Consider the following 24,436-nt stretch of genomic DNA (forward strand, 5'->3'; position numbering starts at 1 on the left):
CAAACTGAACATCTTTGAAATCTCAACAATATATACAATTGAATCAAAACAATATTTATTTTTAATATTTTCACAGAGACAAGTATCACATATTCTCAAATGAAAGTGACTATCAAATCAAAAAGGGGCAAAGCATGTGGAACAAATGCAGAACTAATATACATCACGTTTATCAATCGTGTTACTTATTATACAGAGACATTCTGATAAAGAATAAACTACACAATATCTTGATTAACAAGTACATCAAAAGATACATTCCTTTTATTTGCTTTTATTTCACAGAAAATATACCAGACAAAAGAAGGAACTGAAGCATACTAAGCCGGTAGCCCACAGGAATGTATTTTTACTGCTTTTTAAGAAGCTTCTCTGACAGATATGCTGTAACATGGCAGATATTGCTCTGAGCAGAGAAAGTGACTGCTGCTCTCACACTGTTGCCTCGACTGCCACCAAATGAGATACAATTGAAAGAAATGCTCGAGGGAATAGACAAAATTCTGAGTTTTTTTAAAGGCTGTACTGCTTTTTTTAGTGGCAGCACTTAATTGTAATCTTGTTACACAAGAGTATATTCATTTAATTCTCTTTAAGCTCTCACATTAGAAGCATTTCTGTGCTTCTACATGACAAAACAGAAAGACATTATTTACACTAATGGCTTCATGCAAGGGTTATTATAAGAATGAACAAAACAGCAAGGACATAGAGATGGCTTAGAAGTGAGTGGTCGTACTATCACTTTTCGCTTCACACTCCCTCGAGTGACCTGATAATGTGTCAGCCTGGTCACAGTTGGATCCTAATTGGACGGCAGGACATTAAACCTTGGTTGGAATTCAACAATTCACCAAAAACAGACAGGACGCTGTTGACCACAGGACATTCAGAAGACACAAGTGTACATTGGTTGACAGTAGAATATCAAAAACAAACACACGCCAGTATTACTGAGGTGTGTATTCAAAATTAGTCAAGTACATTGTGACACATTCAAGACGCGCAGTCGTTTAATCATTTTGTTGGTCTTGGTCGAAGCGGATCAACATGTAGAGAGAAACATTCAGAGAGACACATTCAGATATTTTGAAAAACATACAATCAGAGTTAGATAAACATTGTCCTCATGCAATTCAGTGGAAGAATCTGAAACATGATCTGTACCTTGGTCGTCTTTTGTCTCTGTCCTTCACCTCCTTCTCTCTTATATAACAACAACTTTTGAGGCCTCTATTGTACAAGGTAGATTAACTTGAGGTGTGTGAGTGTTATTTCAACATGTACATGCATGCAAGTGACTTTTTAAGTGTCCCACCCTGTCTGAGGAAATAGCACAGTGAATTGATATGCCCAGATATTCATTGATTAAGAGCAGGTTTGACCAGACTGTTAAAGGATTGCTGACTTAAATGTTCTACTTATCATTAGTTATGTGGCTACAGATGTAACAAAGCATTGCAATACTGTACAACCATAATAAAGCTAGCGTTGATCTTTGGTCTCCCAAAATCCAGTTTAGGACTTTAGACAATGAAGTCGAGTTTCAGTATGTGTTCTCAAAGAAGCCCTCTGTAAATAGAGTAGAAGAGATCATAATAATGGCGTTAGGTTTTGTAGCTGCTATAACTTGTGAGACAAAGGATCTAAAAACCTAAACGATTTTCCTAAATTTGATTATTGTAGGACGACTTGATTGTTTAGGAAGGGGATACAATGTTTTTTGAAAGATTTGAAAAATGTATTTCTTCCTTCGCAAAGCCAAGCTAATTCATTAATGTTTATTTACCCCTCCACGTGCAGCTTGAGGGGTGATAAAATAATAGATTAGCATAGCCTAACCTAGCTTGATTATGTTCTAGTAAGAATCTACTTTTAATCCCTTTGTTACCTTACTTTGAAAATCTTTACCCCTGTGCGCTTGGAAATGGTTGCGGCTAAAGTTAAGCTAATTGTTGGATTCTGATGTGAATTATTTGTTAATACAACGTTAAAACAATAGTTCGACATTTTGGTTTGACATTACCTGAATGCTTATCCTTGCCAAAATGTAGCTTAGAAAATCAATACCATGGTATTTATGAAGCTAACCACAGCAGTCAATTAGCTTAACACCAAGACTGGAAATGTGTCTATTCTCTGTCTATTAAAAGGTAGAACAATCTGCCTAACAGTACATATAAAGCTCACTGTTAAACATATTATATCTCATTTAATTAATGCTTACAAAGTTAAAGTCTTTAGATAAAGCCATGCTTGTTGTTTCCCCTGTCTCTAGTCTTTAGGCTAAGCTAAAACAAGCTAACCAGCTGCTGGGGGTAGCTTCATATTCGTCTCACTCACAGCAAAAAGAGGCAATTAGGCTCATTCCCATGAAAGCAAACTATTTACCAAATGAAACAAAATATTAGCCTTCACTTTTAGTCTTGAAATAATGTATGTCTCCATCCTTTAAGGGAAATGTGTCTTCTTACAAAATAACCTCAATATTCAAGCACATCAACCAATGGATTTAAGCTAGGTACGTTTTGCATTTTCTTCTGATTATGATCAATTGTAAAATAAATCAAATCTGTTCTTTTAAGTCGTGCAGTTGGTTAACACCCACACATAGCTGATGTGTACAACGCTGGCACATAGCCTACAGGCTACAAACAACGATGTGTAGTCCTAACCAGTTAACCTTGAACCCTGTTGTCTTGGACATCATGCCAAAGTGTTCTGAAGGCAAGAATGGGAATATGCAAAACATGGCCATGGATGGAAGAGAGAATAGGAAGCCTGGGCAGAGAGGAGAGAGAAAGAGGTAGTTGTGGTTTTCGAAACCTTCAGCTATTTCACACCTTTCTCCTTCTCCTCCTACTTCATCTTCTTCTTCTTCCCCCTTTCATTCGAAAATGTCTCCTGGAGAGTGATTGAAAGGTTCGTACAACTCAGTCCCCCTCTTTTCCCAGGGTTATTGGCATGACATCACATATTTGATAGATGAGATCATTTCCAAACATGCGCCGTCATGTGCGCTGAGCTTTGAGTTGTCGAGCCCCGCATTTGTTGACTGCTGTATCCTATCTTGCCACTGGTGTTGCTGACATTCACACCGGCCATATGCTGAGTCATCTATAAACCACAAAACACATGTTGTTATTAACAGAACATTTGCTACCTTGAAATTAATTTAGTACAAAGCAAATACACACACACACACACACACACACACACACACACCTGGGTAATGTTCCACTGTAGCTGCTGAGTTTGTTGCCCTCCGTACACCTGCTGTTGAGGTAAACCTCCAACCTGCTGCTGTCCCATCAGCCCATTCTGTTGATGTCCCATCATCCCATTCTGCTGCTGCTGTCCCATCATCCCATTCTGTTGATGTCCCATCATCCCATTCTGCGGCTGCTGTCCCATCATCCTATTCTGCGGCTGCTGTCCCATCAGCCCATTCTGTTGATGTCCCATCATCCCATTCTGCGGCTGCTGTCCCATCATCCCATTTTGTTGATGTATCACCATTGCGCTTTGCTGTCCCATCATACCCTGGGTCATCCCTGTCATATAAGGTGTGCCACTAGGCTGTGCCATGACACCCTGAGCACCCATTGGGCCATTCGGCTGTCCCATCATGGCCATCTGTGATGTCATCATGGGGCCTCCCATTCCACCTGCCTGGGCTAAAGAGTGGTACGATCCATATGGATGTGTCGGGTATCCTATTTGGTTCATGTACAAGCCTGCTGACAGTTATCACAGAGAGAAAGCGGCCATTTTAGCATTGGTAAGCACTCTATAATCGGAATTCTCTAATCCCTTTGATATCAAATGAACACTAAGGAGACAACAACAACTAAGAGAAAGTTTTCCAGTTCTTACCATGAGCAGACATACTGGCGTGTACTGATGGGGCGGAGGCGTACAGGGAGAGAATCGAGTCCTTGGACAGTTTCTTGACAGCGCCCCCCTCTGCTTTTTGTGTCCGATCCAGGAACAGACTGAGGTTTTCAGGCACAGAGGCAGTCACTCTACTCTGGGGCATAGAGCTGGAAACAGGCTGGAGAGGACAGGGGTGGCGGGAATAGAGAGACAGAGAGGATACATGTATCATCAACAGTACAAGGGTGCAATAACCACGGTGTTTCTGTGCAAATATTATCTCGCAAACCACTCAAACTGAGAACATGTCTAGTCTAGAAAGTGTGCCTTTCTATTGTAGCCTTTTACAAAAAAGAAATGCCACCAAAGAAGCGTAGGAATTAGAAAAGGGTTAAGACGGTTTCCTCCAAAAAGAAGCAAGTCCACCTCAAAGCTATAGGTACATCTATATATGTATGTATATTCAGGGTTGGGAGGGTTACTTTGTAAATGTAATCAGTTACTGATTACTGATTACATGGCTCTGAAAGTAATCCGAATACAGTTACAGTTACGTGTCTTAAAAAAGTAACGTAATCAGATTACTTTTAGATTACTTTTGGATTACTTTCTTTTTCCATCACAGATGGGTATGTTTTGGTGTACAGGAGACACAAAAAGCAAAAGGAATGTGTTTTTACTGTTTTAATGGCTTATCAAGAGCACAACTGAAACACAACATCTGAAACGATGTAACAACATAATTAACTTTTTGGGGATGCAGTTTGGGATGTGAGGAGTGAGGGACACGGCTTATAACGAGCGTGTCGCCTTCTGTCCTGCCAGTGTTGGCAGGACATGAATTAAAATGTCAAACTCGGACTTCATTTTAAGGACATTACGGCCAGGGGTGTAGTCGAGCTATATTTGTTTAACCACCAGATTGGCAAAACAGGAGAGTGTGTGCACCAGTCTGCCTTGATCTATGAATTCATGTCCGTGACTCTCACAGTATCTGCTGCCCGCAGCTGTTTTATAGAAGGAACACCTTCTTCACTTCATGAAATCTCTGCAGCACCAGGAGGCAGCGGGAGGGTTAACTCAGCCTCTGAGAAGACGAGCACGCAGTGCCTTTCACGCACCGCCTTCACTGTGTTTACCTTCAGAAATAATCATTAGTAAGGCTAAAGAAAGAGCGACCGCAGGCTGATGTGTTTTAACCACACACACACCCGATTTAAACGCAGACTTGTGTTCCTCCATGTTTCGCTGTTATTGTTTCACTGAGCGGACCCGCGATTTTTTTTCAAACGCTTTTTTGGTCCATCTGCGGCGGTAAAAGGTTTTGTGGGCTGTGATGATTCGGCTGTACCTTTAGTAATGAATATTACATGTTGTGAGGAAATCTTTCCACCAATAATTCCAATAAGTAATCCAAAATGTATTCACTTCAGGTTTACGAAAGTAACTGTAATCAGATTACTCGTTTTTCAAATGTAACGCGAGCTGAATACAGTTACTTGATTTTTGTATTCTGTTTACGTAACGCCGTTACATGTATTCCGTTACAACCCAACCCTGTGTATATTTATACCATACATGTTAAAGAAGTGTCATTTCTCTCTGTCATGGAGTGGGAGGGTGCATTGGCAAGATTATATTTAGGCCTAAAAGTCCATATTCACGCTATCGGCTCTATAAGGCCAAGGGCTCACAACGAAAATGCTAACATCAATGTTTAGCAGCTATGTTCACTTAGTTCAGCATGCTTTTGGGACCATGAATATCTGTACAAAATGTTATGGCATCCATCCAAGAGTAATGGACATTTTTCAGTGTGGACCAATTGCCGTCCCTAGAGGCCCGCTGATAGCAGAAACATTAGGGATTCTGTGAATAGCCCCCTGTGATGTATTTGCAGTGTGTTACCGTGTTTCTTTTAGAGGAAGCAGTGGCCGGTGCTGACAGAGAGCTGAAGAGATCCAGAGCAGAGTGTGCCAGAGCCGGATTGGACACCGCTGGCCTCCCATTACTGTCTGAAACACATCCTCCTCCGTTAGACACTGCAGGACTTGGAGCAGGGGCATCTAAGAAAGGATAGATGGTAGATAGTCTGATTATAAGAGATTATTATCTATGTCTATCTCTTTCTCTTGCTGTAAATGGGTGTTAGTGTGTGCATATGTTTGAGCTGCATTACCTAATCCAAGCAGGTCTGTGACAGCCTGGGTATTTGTCTTGGGGCTGACGTCTTTTTTCTGTCACAACAGAGAAAGCCGATGCAAGTAATGCAATATGTCTGCATGGAAAAAATGAGCTTGAATCAAGAGTCCTTGGTGGTGAAATGACCTTCCTGCTATCGTCTGACCAGCAAAGTTACTCCCAATCTCCCTCTACTGGCTGAAGATTGTTATCCTCATGATGTGCTTCCTGTCGTGGCACCTTCTCCTAACACACTAACATGCTCTTTACTTTTTCTTTAGCACCTAATCTTCCTCTAGGTAAGAATGGAGAAACCAGCTCGAGTAAGCTCGAATTTGAAAGTACACAACCCTTCCTTCAGACTTCCTCACAGAGCCCCTCCTCCAACACACACGAACGCGCACATGACCAATGAGGGCACGAGATGGAAGGCTGACAGGCAGGTATAATAATTGGACTTGATTTTTACAGCGCCACGGCTTCCACAGATGAAATATTTGTATATATTTATTGTCAAAGCATTTAATTTATTCATTGCTATCGGGAATATAACAAAAAGTGTTTCTGAAGTGAATGACCTACCCTACCTTTAATGTTACAAATCTAACAACATAGGGACAACATCAGTTCTCTATCAATGCTGCACTCACCAATTTCATCTTCTCAAACACAACTGGTTCCTTGGGTATATTGTCGCAGCTCTTTTCTTTCTGTACACAGAAACAAATGGTTTTGTTTAGCAAACAGACACTAAAGGTGAAATGGCCTTGCTCAAGAGGGGGTAGATGATGAGGGAAGAGACAAAAGAAGGAATGTAATTCAGGCCTTTTGTAATGATCCTGTCGAAGGCACAGAGCCTTGTTTGTGTGTGTGTGTTAGGACTCACCCTAAGCATCTGGATGTCAATGACTTTATCGATGTACTTCTTCTTTTCATACTTGTCTCTAATAAACATCTCTGCTAAATGGTCTGTCTCGGGGCGCTGGAAGCACTCAGGTAAGAAAGCTTCGTAGAGACGTCTGGCTTTGGCATTTCCCATCTCCTGAACACACTGATGACACCAAATCACAGAAAACATGTTAACATTGTTAATCTCTCTCTGATATAGGCAGAGTCCAGTGTATAAAACAAAGGGAGTTCATATTGTGGATCATGAGACTATAGAAAAACGTCCACAAAAGGGAGATTAATGCTGACTGTCTGGCCCATCAGACCCAGACAAGATGAGCTGCATACTGATGAGAAAGTACTTCCTCTCCTGTATGTGAGCATGCAACATTTAAAAAGCCCCGACAGACACAGCTAAAGCCACCAGAAATGTTTGTTTACTCTGTCGAAAAGAGGAATATATGAATCTCAATATGGATAAAATAACCAGATCCACTGACCAGGCTTTCCGTACACAACAACTATACAACTATAGCAGCTTTCCTGTTTGGGCATTTTACGAAAAGCACTGTCCCAAGCATAGTCTAAAGCATTAGTTTGTATTGTACCTCATCCATAAGTAAAAGCACGTACAATGTCTATCCAAAGCTGGTATATGCTGTGGTCTTATGTTTAACCTGTAATGTCCCTTACTAAATAAATATGTACATGTATCGATCCATTAATGATTGACACATCCCTGATTTATCCAAGATTTTTCCACCTTTTCTACAAGAGCACACTACTTTCAAACTACATGAATCTACCCACGTATCGGTGAGTACGCTATCATTGAGGGATGTAATCAATACATGTGAAATAAGCTTATATTTGACTTTAAAGTTCTGCTTATCGGCGCCTCTAAAGCTAACCAATTAACACATTGTATCCTATTTACTTGAAGCATCTATAATTGTAACGTAAAGGCTTACATTACAGGTAAAGTAAGGTACGTTTATTCATATAGCACATTTTCAGACACAGAGGCAATTCAAAGTGCTTCATCATTAACACTTAATAAGAAGACAACAGAAAGGAATACAATACATAAATATAATGGAATAACAGATTCATAAAAACCATGCATAAAAGAGATACAGAATAGTTTAAAAACAACATTGTAAATACGGTAGGTGCTAAAACAAGTTAAAAGGCTTCTGGGTAAGCAGCTGAAAAAAGTCATGTTTGTCAGACATTAACATATCTTCTCTATTTATTCGTATCTGTAGTGTGACCTCTGACCTGGACCTGCTCCTGTGTCCATTGGTCCAGATTGACCGACTTGACCTTGGAGATGTGGACCCCCAGGTTTCGATGGATACCAGCACAGCGGATACAGATGAAGATGCCCAAATTCCAGGATGACCATCTTGGACCTGGCAGAGAGAGTGAGGTAATGTTTAATATTTAGAGAAAACAGTCTTTAGAGGAGGCTAAAAAAAGTAATTGGGCGGCAGAACAAGAACTAACAAGAGAGATGAAGATGTAGAATCAGTCTAGAAGTACAACAGACAGCTAGAGTAAGCAGGCGAGAGGATTGGATGCAGGATGATGAGAAACACTCTGATTAATTTAAGTCCAATTATAGAGAGACAAGCCTGAAATTCAATAATTAGTTTGAATTCAGCTGGGAATCGGCTAATCCAGTGTAAGTCATGCAGTGACACATAATGCGATCCAATAGGAGAGTTAGCCTACATAACTGAGACTGAGAGGGAATAGAACGGCGCGCACACACACACACACACACACACACACACACACACACACACACACACACACACACACACACACACACACACACACACACACACACACACACACACACACACACACACACACACACACACACACACACACCACCACACACCACACAAATACATGTATACATCACTTCAGGGGACATTAAATTGACTTACATGCATTCCCTGGAGACTTATCCTAACCTTAACCATAACCAACACATGCCTAACCCTAACCCTAACCCTTACCCCAACCCTAATCCTAAACCTAACCAAGTCTTCACCCTAAAATTAATGATTCCCCTCATGGGGACCTCCAATTTGTCCCCATAAGGGAGACGAGTCCCCACACGTGACTGTGTAAACAGATTTAGGTCCCCACAAGTATAGTAATGCTAGGCCACACACACACACACACACACACACACACACACACACACACACACACACACACACACACACACACACACACACACACACACACACACACACACATACACATACACATACACATACACATACACATACACACACACACACTAGATACCTGCAGGGATGATTACTCATATGGTCATGAGTCTGTGTATGTGGGTGTGTGTCATATAAGTGGGCCATTTTGTCTATATTGCTGCCATTTCTGTCTTAACGGTTACATTTTAGTGCCCCTAGGTTTTTATAGGTTTCAAATATATCTTATGTTGTCTGTGCTTTGCTTTCCAGACCACTCCGAGAGGGGGGGAATACAAACAACACCGTCAGGCTATTTTCCTGCTGAAATTATGCAACCGTCCTCTTCTGAGAATACAGTCAGCTTCAAAGAGAATACTGCTGCTTCTCTCCCCGTCTCTCCTTACATCTCACTCTCCTCTTGCCCCCCCTCCTCTTCTCTTTCCTCCATCTCTTCCTGCTCCCCCTCCCTGGATGAACCCAGCCACCCTCTGCCTCATCTCTGTTATGAGTCCTTGCTTGCAACCTTGCTACAAGTTGGTGCACTGTGGCCTTTACACCACTAGATGGAAGAGCAGCTTGCAAGTTGGATCACTCATTGGCCTCTCCTGTCCGCCAAAGTCACCGTGCAGTGTTACGGAAAGGCCATTATATGCAAATGAAAGAGGAAGCTTCAGAAGAGAAAACATGCAAAACCTTCCTCTTAAAGACAGCTGCAGAAACACTGTATCTGGGTGCAAGTGAGTCAAATCATAGCTCCTTGTCTTGGCTGCATCCTGCACTTTAAAGGCTAAAAGGGTTATTCTGTTTGAAGCATTAGAAGGCTATCATAGGCCGTGTTCTGCATGTTTAAGTGTTTCTGGTTTGCAGAGCTTGCAGGCTACATTTTTTTTAAAATGAGTTAAAGGGAAGACATCAAGGGACAATAATGCAAACAAAAGTACAGAAAGCAAGCAATAACAGAGGGTCAGCAGACAGACAGAGGATGTCCATCAGCCTGAGCGTCTGGCTGCAGCATTAGCTCTGACGGCGGCTAATCACAGTAGCATTACTCTGCTCAGTCGCTGTCAACATTGGCACCGACAGAGAGAAAGAGTGAGATTTGCAATTGTGTTAAACTCCCTGTTGTGCTGGAATGAGTTTGTCTTTATTCTAATGCTCCGCTGTGTCCTGGCCACCATTTCTTATCTGTCTCATTCACAAACGCTGCCTCCCTCCTCCTCTCCCCTGCCTGTCCATATCTCTCGCTCACAGTCCAAATTCTCACTTTCTCAGACTTTCCCCACCCTCACTTTCTGGGGTTTTGACTGATTGCTGCCAATGTTTTTTGTTGCATTTTGTGGTAGCTTTTTTTTAAATCTCTTTTGAGCCAGGCAAGTGGCATGGCTCTAGTGCTGGCAAAGTTGGTCTAGTGCTTTTGTCCAGACTGAAGTATCTCAACAGCTATTGGATTTGGTTCAAATATCCATGGTGCCCAGAGGATGAATGCTATTGACTTGGATCACCCCCTTCCTTATCCTCTAGCACCATGAGTTGACATTTTGGGCTAATAGTGAAATAACTTGACAACTATTTGATGAACTGCCCTTAAATCTTGGCGAATCTGTTCATAGTTTGTAGACGATGTATCCAAGGGAACTTTTTGTTTCTCTAGTGCCACCATGAGATTGGCTGTCAAGTCCCATAAACAAATGCTAATGTGACATGAAATTACATATGGTCATATATTTTACTTTCCGAAACCTTGTGTGTCCATGTGTCCAGTGGTGTAAGCATCAATGTAATCTCCTAACAGGGTATTATGGATGTTTGGAGTCCTGGTGCTCAGGAGGGTGGCGACAAGGAACAGCGAGCAGGAGAGAGTTGAAGGCTAGTTTCTTTTAAAGGGAAACACACCTGCACACTGCACCATAGTTCCCTCTTTAGTTCTAATCAATGCAGTGCCTGAGTAAGAAGAACCCATATACAGCATATGTCCAGCATCAATGCACACCTACAGGTACTTTGAACAGACACAGAGAGTAGGAGGAATAGACTTCTAAAAAAAGGAAGGACAGATTGGATGTACAAATCAGATTCTCTACCATGTTGCAATGCACATTCCTCCACAGTTGAGTAAGAGCTGTGAGTAAACGTCCTCTCTTCTTTTGTAATCAAAAGAACACATGCCAACAAACACCTTCTTTTGAGGTATAATTAAACACTTCAGGTTTGACTTATACATCTTTCCACGGTTGTTATAGGGCAAACTCCAAAAGTAGAGGGTTTGAATAGCACATTGATGAATCATCCTGGCGAGTGTGGTTGTCAAACATGCAGCTTGAAGCACATCAGGGGAGGAGAAGGCAGAGGAGCCAAAAAGAGACAAACAAGAGGGGATTTTTATAGTCATCAAATGGTGGACGTTAGCTGTTTGATGGCCTGCTGGGACGAGCAGCGAGTGAGAGCAAACTGAGATCTATAATGAACCTCTCTGTCACTCACCCACACACATTTATCTGTATTTGTAACACTTGTGAGGACCTTTACTCACTACATCCATTTTGTATATAACCCTCCATTACACTTTAATCCATGATGTAACATTTGTATGGCCAGTGTAATTTAGAAGCCCGGCTCCGCATCTTAGAAAGTAACTCAGCTACAGTAAAGCCCATGTTAGCCGGTGCGGACCGGCAAAAGGTAGCTCCTCTTAACCGTCCCCCGGCAACTCCCGAGCAGCAGGGAGACTGGGTGACTGTTCAGAAGGGGCATAACGCGAAAACCCGCAGGTCCCCACCAACCCGTTCACGTATCTAACAGATATTCCCCACTCAGCGAGACACCCGCTGAGAAGCCAACTCTGGTTATTGGTAGCTCTATTATGAGACACGTGAATTTAGAGACCGAAGCCTCCACAGTCACATGCATTCCGGGGGCCAGAGCGGGCGACATTGAGGCGCATCTTAAACTGCTGGCTAAAAATAAACGTAAATACAGTAGGATTGTTATTCACGTCGGTGGTAATGATGTTCGTTTACGCCAATCAGAATGCACCAAACTTAATGTGGAGTCGGTGTGTAGTTATGCTAAAACAATGTCGGACACCGTAATCTTCTCTGGTCCCCTCCCCAATCTGATCAATGATGACATGTATAGCCGCATGTCATTATTTCAGCGCTGGTTGTCTTGGTGGTGCCCAGCAAACAATGTGGGCTTCGTAAATAATTGGACAGCCTTCTGGGGAAAACCTGGTCTGATTAAGAGAGACGGCATTCATTCTACTTTGGAAGGTGCAGATCTCATTTCGGCAAACATTTCAGGGCTTTGTGGACGTTATCCATGACAAACTGGAGTTGAGACCAGGAGGCGGAGTCGCAGTCTTACACGCTTCTCTGCGCTCTCTCCTAGGCAGTCATCCATAGGAATCTCGAACCCAATAAAATACCCAATATTAACGGTGTGTGTGTCTGCCCAAGGACAATTTAAGGTAAAACCTAATAGAGGTGTCATACATAATAACCTAATAAAAGTAAATGTAACAACTACTACAGTGCAACAAAACAGGAAGATTAAATGTGGTCTCTTAAGGCCCTGACACACCAGGCCGATTTCGGCTGTTTTCGTAAGTCGGAAGACGAAGCGTGTCCTGTCGCCCAAACTCAATTTGGTGTGTCCCGCACCGTCGACCGTGACCGTTCTGTTACTAACTGTATATCTGTAGACTTGGTATGTCTTAAATGTCCGGTTAGGATGTATTAGAACGAAATCTAAAATGAAAATTGTAAATAAGGAATCTGTATGTAAAAAACCACCTGTATGTAAATTGTAAATAAGCCATCTGTATGTCAAATATGTCTTATATGTCTTAAATGACATGATGAATTGGAAATGGGGGACCCTGATGTAAACAAGACGAAAGTCTTTCTCTGGTCTGCATCCCCTTAACAATTGTATGTTTTGAGCTGTACTGTACTGTACCCAATATACAAGCTGTTAATACACTTTTCAATCAATCAATCAATCAACACGCCTTATTTGGACTGCCAGACCAAACAATCACTCTGATTGGCTGTTCAGCTAGCGAATCAGTGCATGAGAAGCGAAACGGAAGTGAGGGACGTAAACAAACGATTTAAGAAGGCACACACAGACTGATATTCATTTTCATCTCATCATGGCGATCTGGAATGACGCAAACGAAGACCTGCTCATCACCTTGATCCAGGAGAGGCCAGCTCTGTACGACATCACAGAGAAAAGGTACTCGAACCGAGTAGTGAAAACCGGACTCTGGCGAGAGATTGAAACGCAACTTGGTTTCTCGGGTAAGATTATCTTTTTCATCAATTGAGCTCTTTAGCAGATATTGTTGGCTTTTTATTGTTTGCCAGCGTACAGTGGCGTTAATGTGAAATGTAATTTGTTATTTCAACCTTGTGTTTTGTTGTTATCTTGTTGCTAGAAGGTACAGGAGACTTGCCCCTTCGGGTAGTTGTGGAGCACCAAAGACGGGCAGACAGCAGTGGATCATAACCAGGCTGCAGTTTGCACACGCTATTTGTTGTTGTTTATATCACGCAGTCTGTTCTTCTTCTCTGTCTTCCGGTTGTTGCCTATTTTTAATGACGAATACACACTACCGCCGCCTGCTGGTAAGGAGAGTTATTGCCACTCACGCACTGAAGTCTTTGCGGTGTGTTCCCGTGCGACACATGGCCAAGACGCAGGAGAACACCGCAACGCAACAGCCGACGTCGGCGTCGGCGAGTCCTCTGGTGACTGCTTGGTGTGTCAGGGCCTTTAAACATAAGATCTCTAGCATCTAAAGCAATATTGGTAAATGATTTAATATCAGATTATAATATTGATATCTGCTGTCTCACTGAAACTTGGTTGAGACATGAAGAATATGTCAGCATAAATGAGGCCACTCCACCCAGCCATATCAACACTCATATTGCCCGAGGCACGGGCCGAGGAGGTGGAGTTGCAGCAATCTTTGACTCAAGTTTACTTATCAATACTACACCAACATTTAATTATACCTCCTTTGAAAGCCTCGTTTTTAGTCTTACGCATCCGACCTGGAAAACTTTGCAGCCAATCTTATTTGTTACAGTGTACCGTGCACCAGGTCCTTATTCAGAATTCTTATCAGAATTCTCTGAGTTTTTATCAACTTTGGTTCTTAAAACAGATAAAGTAATTATCGTAGGTGACTTTAATATTCATGTTGACGATGATAAAAATAGCCTTACTGTTGCATTTAACTCTATATTAGATTCTGTTGGTTTTTGTCAGAGTGTAAATAAACCAACCCACTGCTATAATCACTCTCGACCTTGTTCTGACTTATGGTATTGAAATTGAGCAACTATTAGTCGAACCGCACAATCCTGCTTTATCCGACCATTTCTTAGTAACTTTTGAAGTACTGTTACTAGACTACAAAGCATTAGTCAAAAGCTCCAGCAGCAGAAACCTATCTGTTAGTGCTATAGCCAAATTTAAGGAAGAGATTCCACCAATACTTAACTCGATAGCATGTCTGCATGTAGGGGAGGAAACTTATACAAAATGTACACCACCCCAAATTGATCATGTTGTTGATAGTGCTACAGATGCGCTGCGAATAAAATTAGACTCTGTTGCTCCTTTGAAAAAGAAGAAAATGAAACAACATAGATTAGCTCCATGGCATAATGCCGAAACCCGCAAAATAAAGCAAAAGTCGAGACAACTTGAAAGGATATGGCGTTCCACTAAACTTGAAGAATCTTGTTTAATTTGGCATATTACTCTCAATGAATATAAGAAAGCACTGCGTAAAGCGAGAGCAGCTTACTACTCTTCATTAATAGATGAGAATAAGAATAATGCAAGATTTTTTTTCAGCACTCTAGCCAGGCTGACAGAGAGCCACAGCTCGATTGAGCCTTCTATTCCCATAGCACTCAGTAGTAATGATTTTATGTGCTTTTTTAACGATACAATTGTTACTCTTAGAAACAAAATTAATGACCTCTTGCCTTTGACCAGTATAGTGTTATCAACAGCTCCCGGAAACGTAAGTTCTAATATTACACTAGATAGTAAACTAGAATGCTTTTCAGCCATTAACCTTGAACAATTAAATTCAATGATTCTCTCTTCTAAACCATCAACGTGTATGTTAGACCCAATTCCAACTAAGCTGTTGAAGGAAGTTTTTCCATTAATTAGCACTTCTTTATTAAATATTATGAATATGTCTTTATTATCAGGCTATGTTCCACAATCATTCAAAGTAGCAGTGATAAAACCGCTTTTTAAAAATCACAACCTCGATCCAGAGGTTTTAGCCAACTATAGACCTATTTCTAATCTTCCGTTCTTCTAAAAAATTCTTGAGAAAGCGGTCGCAAAACAGCTGTGTGATTACTTAAAAAACAATGGTTTATTTGAAGATTTTCAGTCTGGCTTTAGAACACATCATAGCACAGAGACAGCTCTGGTTAAAGTCACAAATGACATTCTAATAGCCTCAGACAAGGGACTTGTCTCTATTCTTGTTTTGCTCGATCTCAGTGCTGCATTTGATACTATCGACCATGATATCCTATTGCAAAGATTAGAGCACTTAGTTGGCATAAAGGGAACTGCTTTAGGCTGGTTTAGGTCCTATCTATCTGAACGCTCTCAGTTTGTACGTGTCAACGATGAATCTTCCACGCAAACCTAAGTTAGCCATGGAGTGCCACAGGGCTCAGTGCTCGGACCTATTTTGTTCACATTATATATGCTTCCGTTAGGCAATATTATAAGGAATCATTCTGTAAACTTTCATTGTTATGCGGATGATACTCAACTATATTTATCAATCAAGCCTGATGAAATTAATCATCTAAATAAAATTCAAGACTGCCTTAAGGACATAAAAACGTGGATGACCTTACATTTTTTGATGTTAAACACGACCAAAACTGAAGTTATTGTACTTGGCCCGAAGAATCTACGAAACAAATTATCTAAAGATATACTAACTATGGATGGCATTAATTTGGCCTCCAGTGAGACTGTAAGGAATCTTGGTGTTATATTTGATCAGGATTTATCCTTTAACGCCCACATAAAATCAATTTCAAGGACCGCCTACTTCCATCTACGAAACATTGCAAAAATCAGGCATATCTTGCCTCAAAACGATGCAGAGAAACTAGTCCATGCATTTGTTACTTCAAGGCTGGATTATTGTAACTCCTTATTATCAGGGTGTACCAAGAAGTCAGTCAAGTCGCTTCAGCTGATTCAAAATGCTGCAGCTTGTGTACTAACCAGAGTTAGGAAAAGGGACCACATTACTCCTGTTCTGGCTGCAGACGGCAGACACCCTATCCGTTTTTAAGAGTGCGCTTAAGACCTTCCTTTTTGATAAAGCTTATAGTTAGGGCTGATTAGATTCAGCCCCTAGTTTTGCTGATATAGGCTTAGTTTGTCGGGGGACATCTTACTTCTTCCTTCTCTCTGTCTATACCTGTGTACCCTCATGTTCCGATTAACCCAGCTTCCCCAAATTTCTTTCTTTTTGGTGTCTATATACGCCGGGATCCGGAGTCATGGATGATCCTGCGGTCCTGTGTCCTGGATCGCGAGCCCTGGATCTTGAGTCGTGGCTGTGGTCCTGGATCATAGGTCCTGGATGGATATCCTCGTGGATTCATCTTCCTATTATACACACATGCATTTCCAAACATTTGGACTACCTATGTTGCAAATGTATTATCTTTTCAATTACACACGGCATCTATTGCACGTCTGTCCGTCCTGGGAGAGGGATCCCTCCTCTGTTGCTCTCCCTGAGGTTTCTCCCATTTTCCCCTTTAAACTGTGGGTTTTCTCCGGAAGTTTTTCCTTGTACGATGTGAGGGTCTGAGGACAGAGGGTGTCGTATTGTCATACTGATATTCTGTACAAACTGTGAAGTCCACTGAGACAAATGTAACATTTGTGATATTGGGCTATATAAATAAACATTGATTGATTGATTTACATTTTTATTGATATTGCATTTTGATTGCATGTTATCCACCTTCATGGTTTCGATTAATTCCCATCATTTTTTCCATTTAGTTAATCACCATTAACTCTTGAATATATATAACTATAACTTGTGTAATCCACCATGGTAAATGTTAAATCTGCATACTTTTTGGTCGATGTAAAACTGGAAATAGGAACAGTGAACTTAAATACTTCATAATGACAATGTCACCTTGTCCAAAAAATAAAACAGACTAACTGTTCACACTGGTAAATTATACAACTAAAGCAAATTGCAACAGCCTGATAATAGATTTTTACCATTTTTGATTATACACGGAAATAAATTACCTAAACCGGGAAGCATTTATCTAATTACACAAATGTGCATTAACACACACACACACACACACACACACACACACAATATATCGTGTGCATGCAGTGTCAGTGTGTGGCTCTTTTCGGCATTGTTGGCGTTTTCAGTAATCCCACCTTTCTTTATTCCCACTCATGCTTTTAATTCTCTCCACTGAAGCTATTCATTCTTTCCATCCCCATCACGTTTCTCATTGTAATCCTCTTCCCTGTGACTCAATCTGCACATGCCTTTAAATGTCTGGAAAAACAACAAATGCCAAAAGTTCCAACAGTTCAATTCAGAGTTGTACATACTATTATTGGAGAGAAGCTGCAAAATTTGTCAAACACCAATTTGGTAATCTGCCTATCATCCCAACCCAGGACCACATGGAAATAACTTGCCTGTCATTATTGTGCATTAAGTGAGATTGTTGTTGTTGGATGTAAATAAGAGAATCCTACAATATTGCACACATATAATTAGCATGAGCTCTCTGACTCCGACTCTGACAATTATGATGACACATAGGACTGCAAATGTCACACAGTAACATACGTATTCATGCACACAGCCATTGACATCCACACACACACAAGCAGGTGCATATGGCTCATTAGCCTATATCCCACATGGATAACAGCCTCTCTGCTGCATCTAGTTAAATCCCACAGAGCCTCAGTCATCGGCGAATCCTACGCCCTCCTACACCAGCACACAAACACACACTCATCTTAACACACACTTGTCCCATGCTCAAGCCCCTCAGCATCTAAAACAATCCAGAAACCCTGAGGCCAAACAGTGACCCAGAACCAGTCAGAGCTACGCAGATGGACCCTATTGATAATTTACTAATACACACCCACCATCTGTGTTACAATGGCAGTGTCATGACTGTGATCCTGCAGGTGAGTCACTGAGGTTTGAATTGCTCATACATGAAAAGATGAGTAAAACACGCCGTCACTGTAAGCTTTAAATCACATTTTTAGACATGATTTTATGCTTCATTTAATCAGTTTACTGACATTATTGTTATTTTAATCTCTGTAGTTATTTTATTGCTTGGTTAAAGACAGAGCATTCTTGTATTGAATATACATTTTGAACAACTCTCAGAGAACTTTGTAATAAAAATGTTTTATTATAACTATCCTTTACCTTGATCTATAAACATTAAAGATTAAATAATTCAATGCCCAACTTCAACTAAAACACTACCCACAGTACTCTATATACTTTTTAAAACTCTGTTTTTCGCTTTACTGCCACTGACACCAAAAGGGAACAATATAATAATAGGTGTATTGTTGTTGTTTACATTTCACTGTAAGACAACCCTTAATGTGAGATTGAACGAGGTACTTATCATTTGCAATATATTCAATTGCATTCGACATTGTGCCATTAAAACAATGTAGTGATGTCGACGGTGGAAGCAGCCAATTGTGTTTTGAAAAGGCCCACCAACAAGAAAAAAGAATACAACTTTTAGTGTACGGTATAATTACCATAATTAGAACATTTTCACCGCTTTACTCAGCTCTCAGACATGATTTTCTGACAGGGGAATGAAGCTGTTAGCCACGCTCTTATCAAACCCACCAGACACCATTGACAAAAACAGTCATGTAACCTCTCTGAACACGATAGTTGCTGGTTTACTAACGCCTGACCGGTAAGTTTGTGGCTGTTATTGTTGGACTTGGTTTGGATTCACAAACGTATCTTCTTCACTCTGCCCACTATACGGTATACATAGATTAGGGTACAACCCCATTTCAATCAATCCAAACTATTCTTTTAAAGGGTTCCTACTATATTACAATGTGTTCAGTCGCAGTTTTAGGGCTCTGTTTCAAAATGTAATTGAACGACTTTAGGTTTAAACTATGATTAAATCAATATATCCTAAAGTTAGGACCATGTTATAATTCAGAAATAATGTCCAAACTGCACACAGAGTTGAGGATTGAGGGAAATATAGTAATATACAGTATACAGTGCATACAGTATACAGTGCACACAGTAATATATTGTACAGTACACGCTGTCCTTGGTACTCTGAGTCTGAACTCGATGACAGCCAGGGCACACAAACAACCAATCACCTGATTGTTACAAGGTAAATCCCTGCTGGCGTCTGATTGGATGAGATTAAAGGGTGAAAGGGGGGCGGGGGCTAAGTGTTCGTGGAGGGATAAAGCTTGATATCACCAGGTGATATCTCCACGGCAACCAGGGCCCGGTATGTACGTAAACACAAGTACAATGGGGACATCAATGGAGGGAGGCTTTATACAACACACACACACACACACACACACACACACACACACCACACACACACACACACACACACACACACACACACACACACACACACACACACACACACACACACACACACACACACACACACACACACACACACACACACACACACACACACACACACACACACACACACACACACACACACACACAGCAGCCTCTTGAGATGGAAGCCAGAGGTTGAAGTGTTGACTACATTATGCACCTGCCTCACCCTCTCTCTCCCTTCTTTGCATTATTTCCTGGCAGTTTTGATTATGTACAATGAAGTGTCACATTCTGAGGAAGTAATACAAAAAACAAATAATACAGTACGTCATGCGATATAGGAGAAATTAGAGATGGGAAGTTGTGCAGACCTGGCAGTAAGCTGCAGTCAAAAGGCAGAGATATGGTTTAATTGCTGCAGTCTGTATAGTAAGCATAGACAGTGAGGATCTAATAGCATTGCTAATGTGTTTGTGTGTGTTTTCATGCACTGGTGTAAGCACACACTTGGCTCCACACATCTCACCACTTCCTCTTGAATCACAGCGAGGGAGGAGGGTGATAAACCCACGGAGATCTATGTCAAAGCAAACAAGATTAGACCGAACCTCATCACAGGCCATATGGTCAAAGCCTTTGGAGAAGGAAGGGAGGGGACAACCGATTTAAGGGTGTGCACTATGTGTGCACACGTGTGTAGTTTAGTGAGAGTGTGTGCTAATCAGGTATGAGATGAAACACATCTCTTCAAGCATTAACCTACATTACAGTGCCAGCTCATTAGCAGAGTTACGTGAAAAAAAGGTGGGAAGTGAGAGTGATGTGTGACCTTATCAATTGTAGTATGGAGCCACATGTTATGAAATGGTTAAATAATAAATGCAGAACAGGCTTCTGCTATACCCGCCAGCAAATTCGCTTCAGATAGTGAAAGGTCCCTGAATGTTCAAAAGATATTTTTTCTTCAAGATAAAGCTACAAATAAAGCTGTGTGTGTCCGTGTGTGTCCGTGTGTGGCTATTTTCTCCACTAACTCCTAATCTCATCTGCATTTGGACCAGTCTGCTGCACTTTAAGGTCAAGCCAATCAAAGAAGCGATGCAGGCATGCCTGATAAACACCATTTGATTATTTGAATACATCAATGGCAACAATCAAACCTAAAGATTTTAAATGTCTGTTTTTTTACATGTCTCTGATTTGGTCCAGAAAGGTCCACCACTGCACACAATCAGAAATAATGCCTCATCATCTGTGTTCCTCTGCTTTTGTCGATGTTTTAGACGAGCAGTCACATTTTTACATAAGCTGCAAGAGTCTGATCACAGCGTGCTTTTTTAAAATTGACTTCTGAACAGTCACAAGTCTCTTGCCTGAAGTCTTACAGCTCCTGAAATCCTATTTATATCAAATTAAAAATACCATCCACAGGCCATATACTAAAAAAAACAAGCACTGTGTCCTGCTGACGAAAGCAGTTTAAACCCAACCAAGACCTTGAAATCACAAGTCAACTCAAAAGATAACTGTAAAAATAGCCACTAGATATGTGCAAGTGTGTGGAAGCAAGGTTTCGATAAAACATGGAGAATCAATCTTTAAAAAGGGTATATGTAAGAAGGTATTGCTTTTACAATTGTCACAGATGAATTAAGTTATTGACTTACAAAATACTTTTTTAATTGAGGCTGTTTGTAGGCTAAGGCAGTCAATTGTGCCAGTGAAATTATGTTGTTCTAGTTTACGTAAGAAAGCAAGTCCAGAGAGAAAACCACCTGATGTGATTTTTTAATAAAACATTTGTGCTGCGAGCATCATCACCCTGGATAATTTCCTAAAAGACAAACAGACTTAGTATTGGGGAGGCAGACGAAGACAAAGAGATGTAATCAAAGATGCAGAACAAACACACAGGTAGTCATGGCCCAATAACAATCACAATCTGAGTTAGCACCAAGGCTAAGGTCAGCTAAGTTACTGGATGTCAAAAGGTCTGTCCGTCTGTCCTTATGTGCACCAAACATAAGAAATGTTTCCCCCTAGGAGCAACCATGGCACACAAAACAGCTACTATACAGTAACTTATTGATTTTGTACACATCAGATTTCTCTGCGGTTGTTTGCCTGTCCATTTGTCTGTTTGTCTACCTCTGTCTGTGAAGCAAACAAGCTCAGATCCAAACCTGAATGCGGCCCTACAGAATACAACATAATCCTTGTAGAATACGGAAAGCAGTTTACTCATATAATTCATAACATTTTCATGAGGAATCCCAAGGGTGTCTCCGGTGTGACCGCCTGCAGGGATTTACGTACATTAAGCCTTCACTCGAGAATTTATGACTGAGGCGGGAGCAGTTTCAGTCGTGTGGAAGTGGAAACGTGACATGTAGCTTCCCTGTTCAATCCTCTCTCTGACATGGTGTGGACAGGTCAGTCTTATCAATCTAAACAGCAGCAGTTTAACTGAGTTGCATCAAAACCAGTTTGGAATACTGCATGGTACATCTAAAGGTTTTCTTTAAAAGTTTTGACATAAGTTGTTTACGTACACCTGCGTGTGGTTTTGTGTGCATTTATCTGCCAATGTATGGACATCTAGTGGCATTTTGCATTCACAGATATCATCAATTCATAACAACTTATTGACAGTTTATCCTAAAACAAAATTAAGGCAAGTAGTGTGGGACTCCGTCTCAAACTCAGTGTATTTGTGACCAAAACATCAGTGTTTATTGACCAGCATGGCCAAACAGGTTCATTAAACAGCATGAGGCAGCTACATAGACTGAAAGTTGCACAAACACTGGTTGTGATCGAGTTAAACAACTATATACTAATCCTATAATACAGGTTAGAATGATTCAAGGATACTATACCAACAATCTCTCAAAAAGTAAAAAATGAAAGACAATATGAAGCACTAACACACCAATTACTCAAATTACTTTACAATAACATTATAATAATAAGTGAGGATGACACGCTTATAATCCATCCACATTAATATTGTCCCTGTAACCTGTCTGCCCTCAGATGGCAGGAACATGCTGTTCAGGGTGACTCAAAGTCAGTACTGATGTTGTATCTATCTGTGTTTCCATCCCTTCTACCCCCGTGGTTTCCAAACTGGAGTTCAGGGAGCCTCAGGTGTCTTGCAGAGGTCCCATTAGTTAGACTGATTTTTACACATGATCTCATTTACTCGTTCCTTCCTGTATTAAAGTTCCTTAATTCTCATCATTAACAAAAACCTTATTATATGAAAGGTATTCCACATTAAATATGCATATATAATAACGACTTGGTGATAGATACACTTTGAGCTCCAGCCTTGTGAGGATGTGCTGCCGTGTCTTGCAGCATAGTGCAAGGTAATTGGTCGAGGAAGGATGAATGCACCGCCGCATTTTCTAGCGTAGTAAAGGAGCAAGAGGGTCGATCTATGCCCTGGCTATTTACCGGCATGGACTGGACTGGGAAACATCGGCAATCACTTACCTTTTGATTCGCAGTCAGCGCAGAATTTATTATCTTCCAACGCCAGCAAAGAGTTGAGGACAGCCTGGTATCTGTCAACGTCTTTCACAGATCTGCCCGTCATCATTGCACTGGTCCTCCTCCTCCACAGCCCCTGCGGTCCGAGCCGGCTTTTGTCAAATAGCTTCTTATTTGATAAATTGCAACACAGCAGTGTGTGTAAGAGCCGATGCACTCCCTTCCTCCTACTCCTCCTCCTCTTCCCCGGAAAGCAGGGCGAGTTTGTTTCACAAGATTGGATGATTGTCTCTCAGCCAACCGGCATGCGGGTTATGCAAATTGTCTACTAATACCGATCAATACGTAACCTGGAGAAAACAACTTCTGATTGCCAAGCTGTAAAATGTAATGCAAGGTCGACTTTAAACCGCATCTGTAACCCAACACTGACACTGACTCTCTTCCAGCTCTCAGACCGTCCTCTCTCTCTCTCTCTCTCTCTCTCTCTCTCTCTCTCTCTCTCTCTCTCTCTCTCTCTCTCTCTCTCTCTCTCTCTCTCTCTCTCTCTCTCTCTCTCTCTCTCTCTCTCTCTCTCTCTCTCTCTCTCTCTCTCTCTCTCTCTCTCTCTCTCTCTCTCTCTCTCTCTCTCTCTCTCTCTCTCTCTCTCTCTCTCATGTATATGAATAGTCACTACTTTATGTTTTGCATATACTATGCTATATTTAAAAGCTGTATTTTCGCTTTATCAAGAAAATACCAGGTCGTTTGGTTTATTTTACTGCCAATATGTTACATATACTGCCATCCTGTGGTCAACTATAAGAATAGTTTTAAAAGTAGAGTGCCTCTTTTCCCCTCCCTCCAAGACGCAGGACGGCGATGAACACCCTGCAAACAGCCGAGGAAATGTTTGGTGAGACAGCTGACATAAAAACTAAGTTTGTAAATCTACCAAAGCATTACCGGAAGTACATTCATTCAGACTTCAAAATAAAGTTAGCAATGTGACAAAGGAAGCAAAAAAATTGACCTTTATAGCTATATGTAAGGAAATTGGACCAACAACTGTTGTTTGTATTGAATGGAATTCGTTTCC

At 41.1% G+C, this 24,436-nt stretch overlaps 1 protein-coding gene across 4 annotated transcripts; it reads right to left on the reverse strand.

Annotated features, from left to right (window-relative positions):
- Positions 1-38: 38 nt before the first annotated feature.
- On the reverse strand, positions 39-23,814 carry smap2 (small ArfGAP2). 4 transcript variants are annotated; one of them, XM_034236668.1, is made up of 10 exons: positions 23,362-23,814; positions 8,227-8,360; positions 6,944-7,108; positions 6,708-6,767; positions 6,056-6,113; positions 5,785-5,942; positions 3,877-4,054; positions 3,358-3,740; positions 3,226-3,306; positions 39-3,117 (listed from the first exon to the last, which is right to left on the reverse strand). In XM_034236668.1, exons 1-10 carry the CDS (start codon positions 23,465-23,467, stop codon positions 2,992-2,994), a joined length of 1,449 nt encoding a protein of 482 aa, XP_034092559.1. In that variant the 5' UTR covers positions 23,468-23,814; the 3' UTR covers positions 39-2,991. The 4 variants fall into 4 exon arrangements, with proteins under 4 accessions (XP_034092559.1, XP_034092558.1, XP_034092557.1 ...); XM_034236667.1 differs by having other exon boundaries at positions 3,226-3,737; XM_034236666.1 differs by having other exon boundaries at positions 3,226-3,740.
- Positions 23,815-24,436: the final 622 nt, after the last annotated feature.

Source organism: Gymnodraco acuticeps, unplaced genomic scaffold, assembly GCF_902827175.1.
Source record: "Gymnodraco acuticeps unplaced genomic scaffold, fGymAcu1.1, whole genome shotgun sequence".
In the NCBI taxonomy this organism is placed as follows: Eukaryota; Metazoa; Chordata; class Actinopteri; order Perciformes; family Bathydraconidae; genus Gymnodraco; species Gymnodraco acuticeps.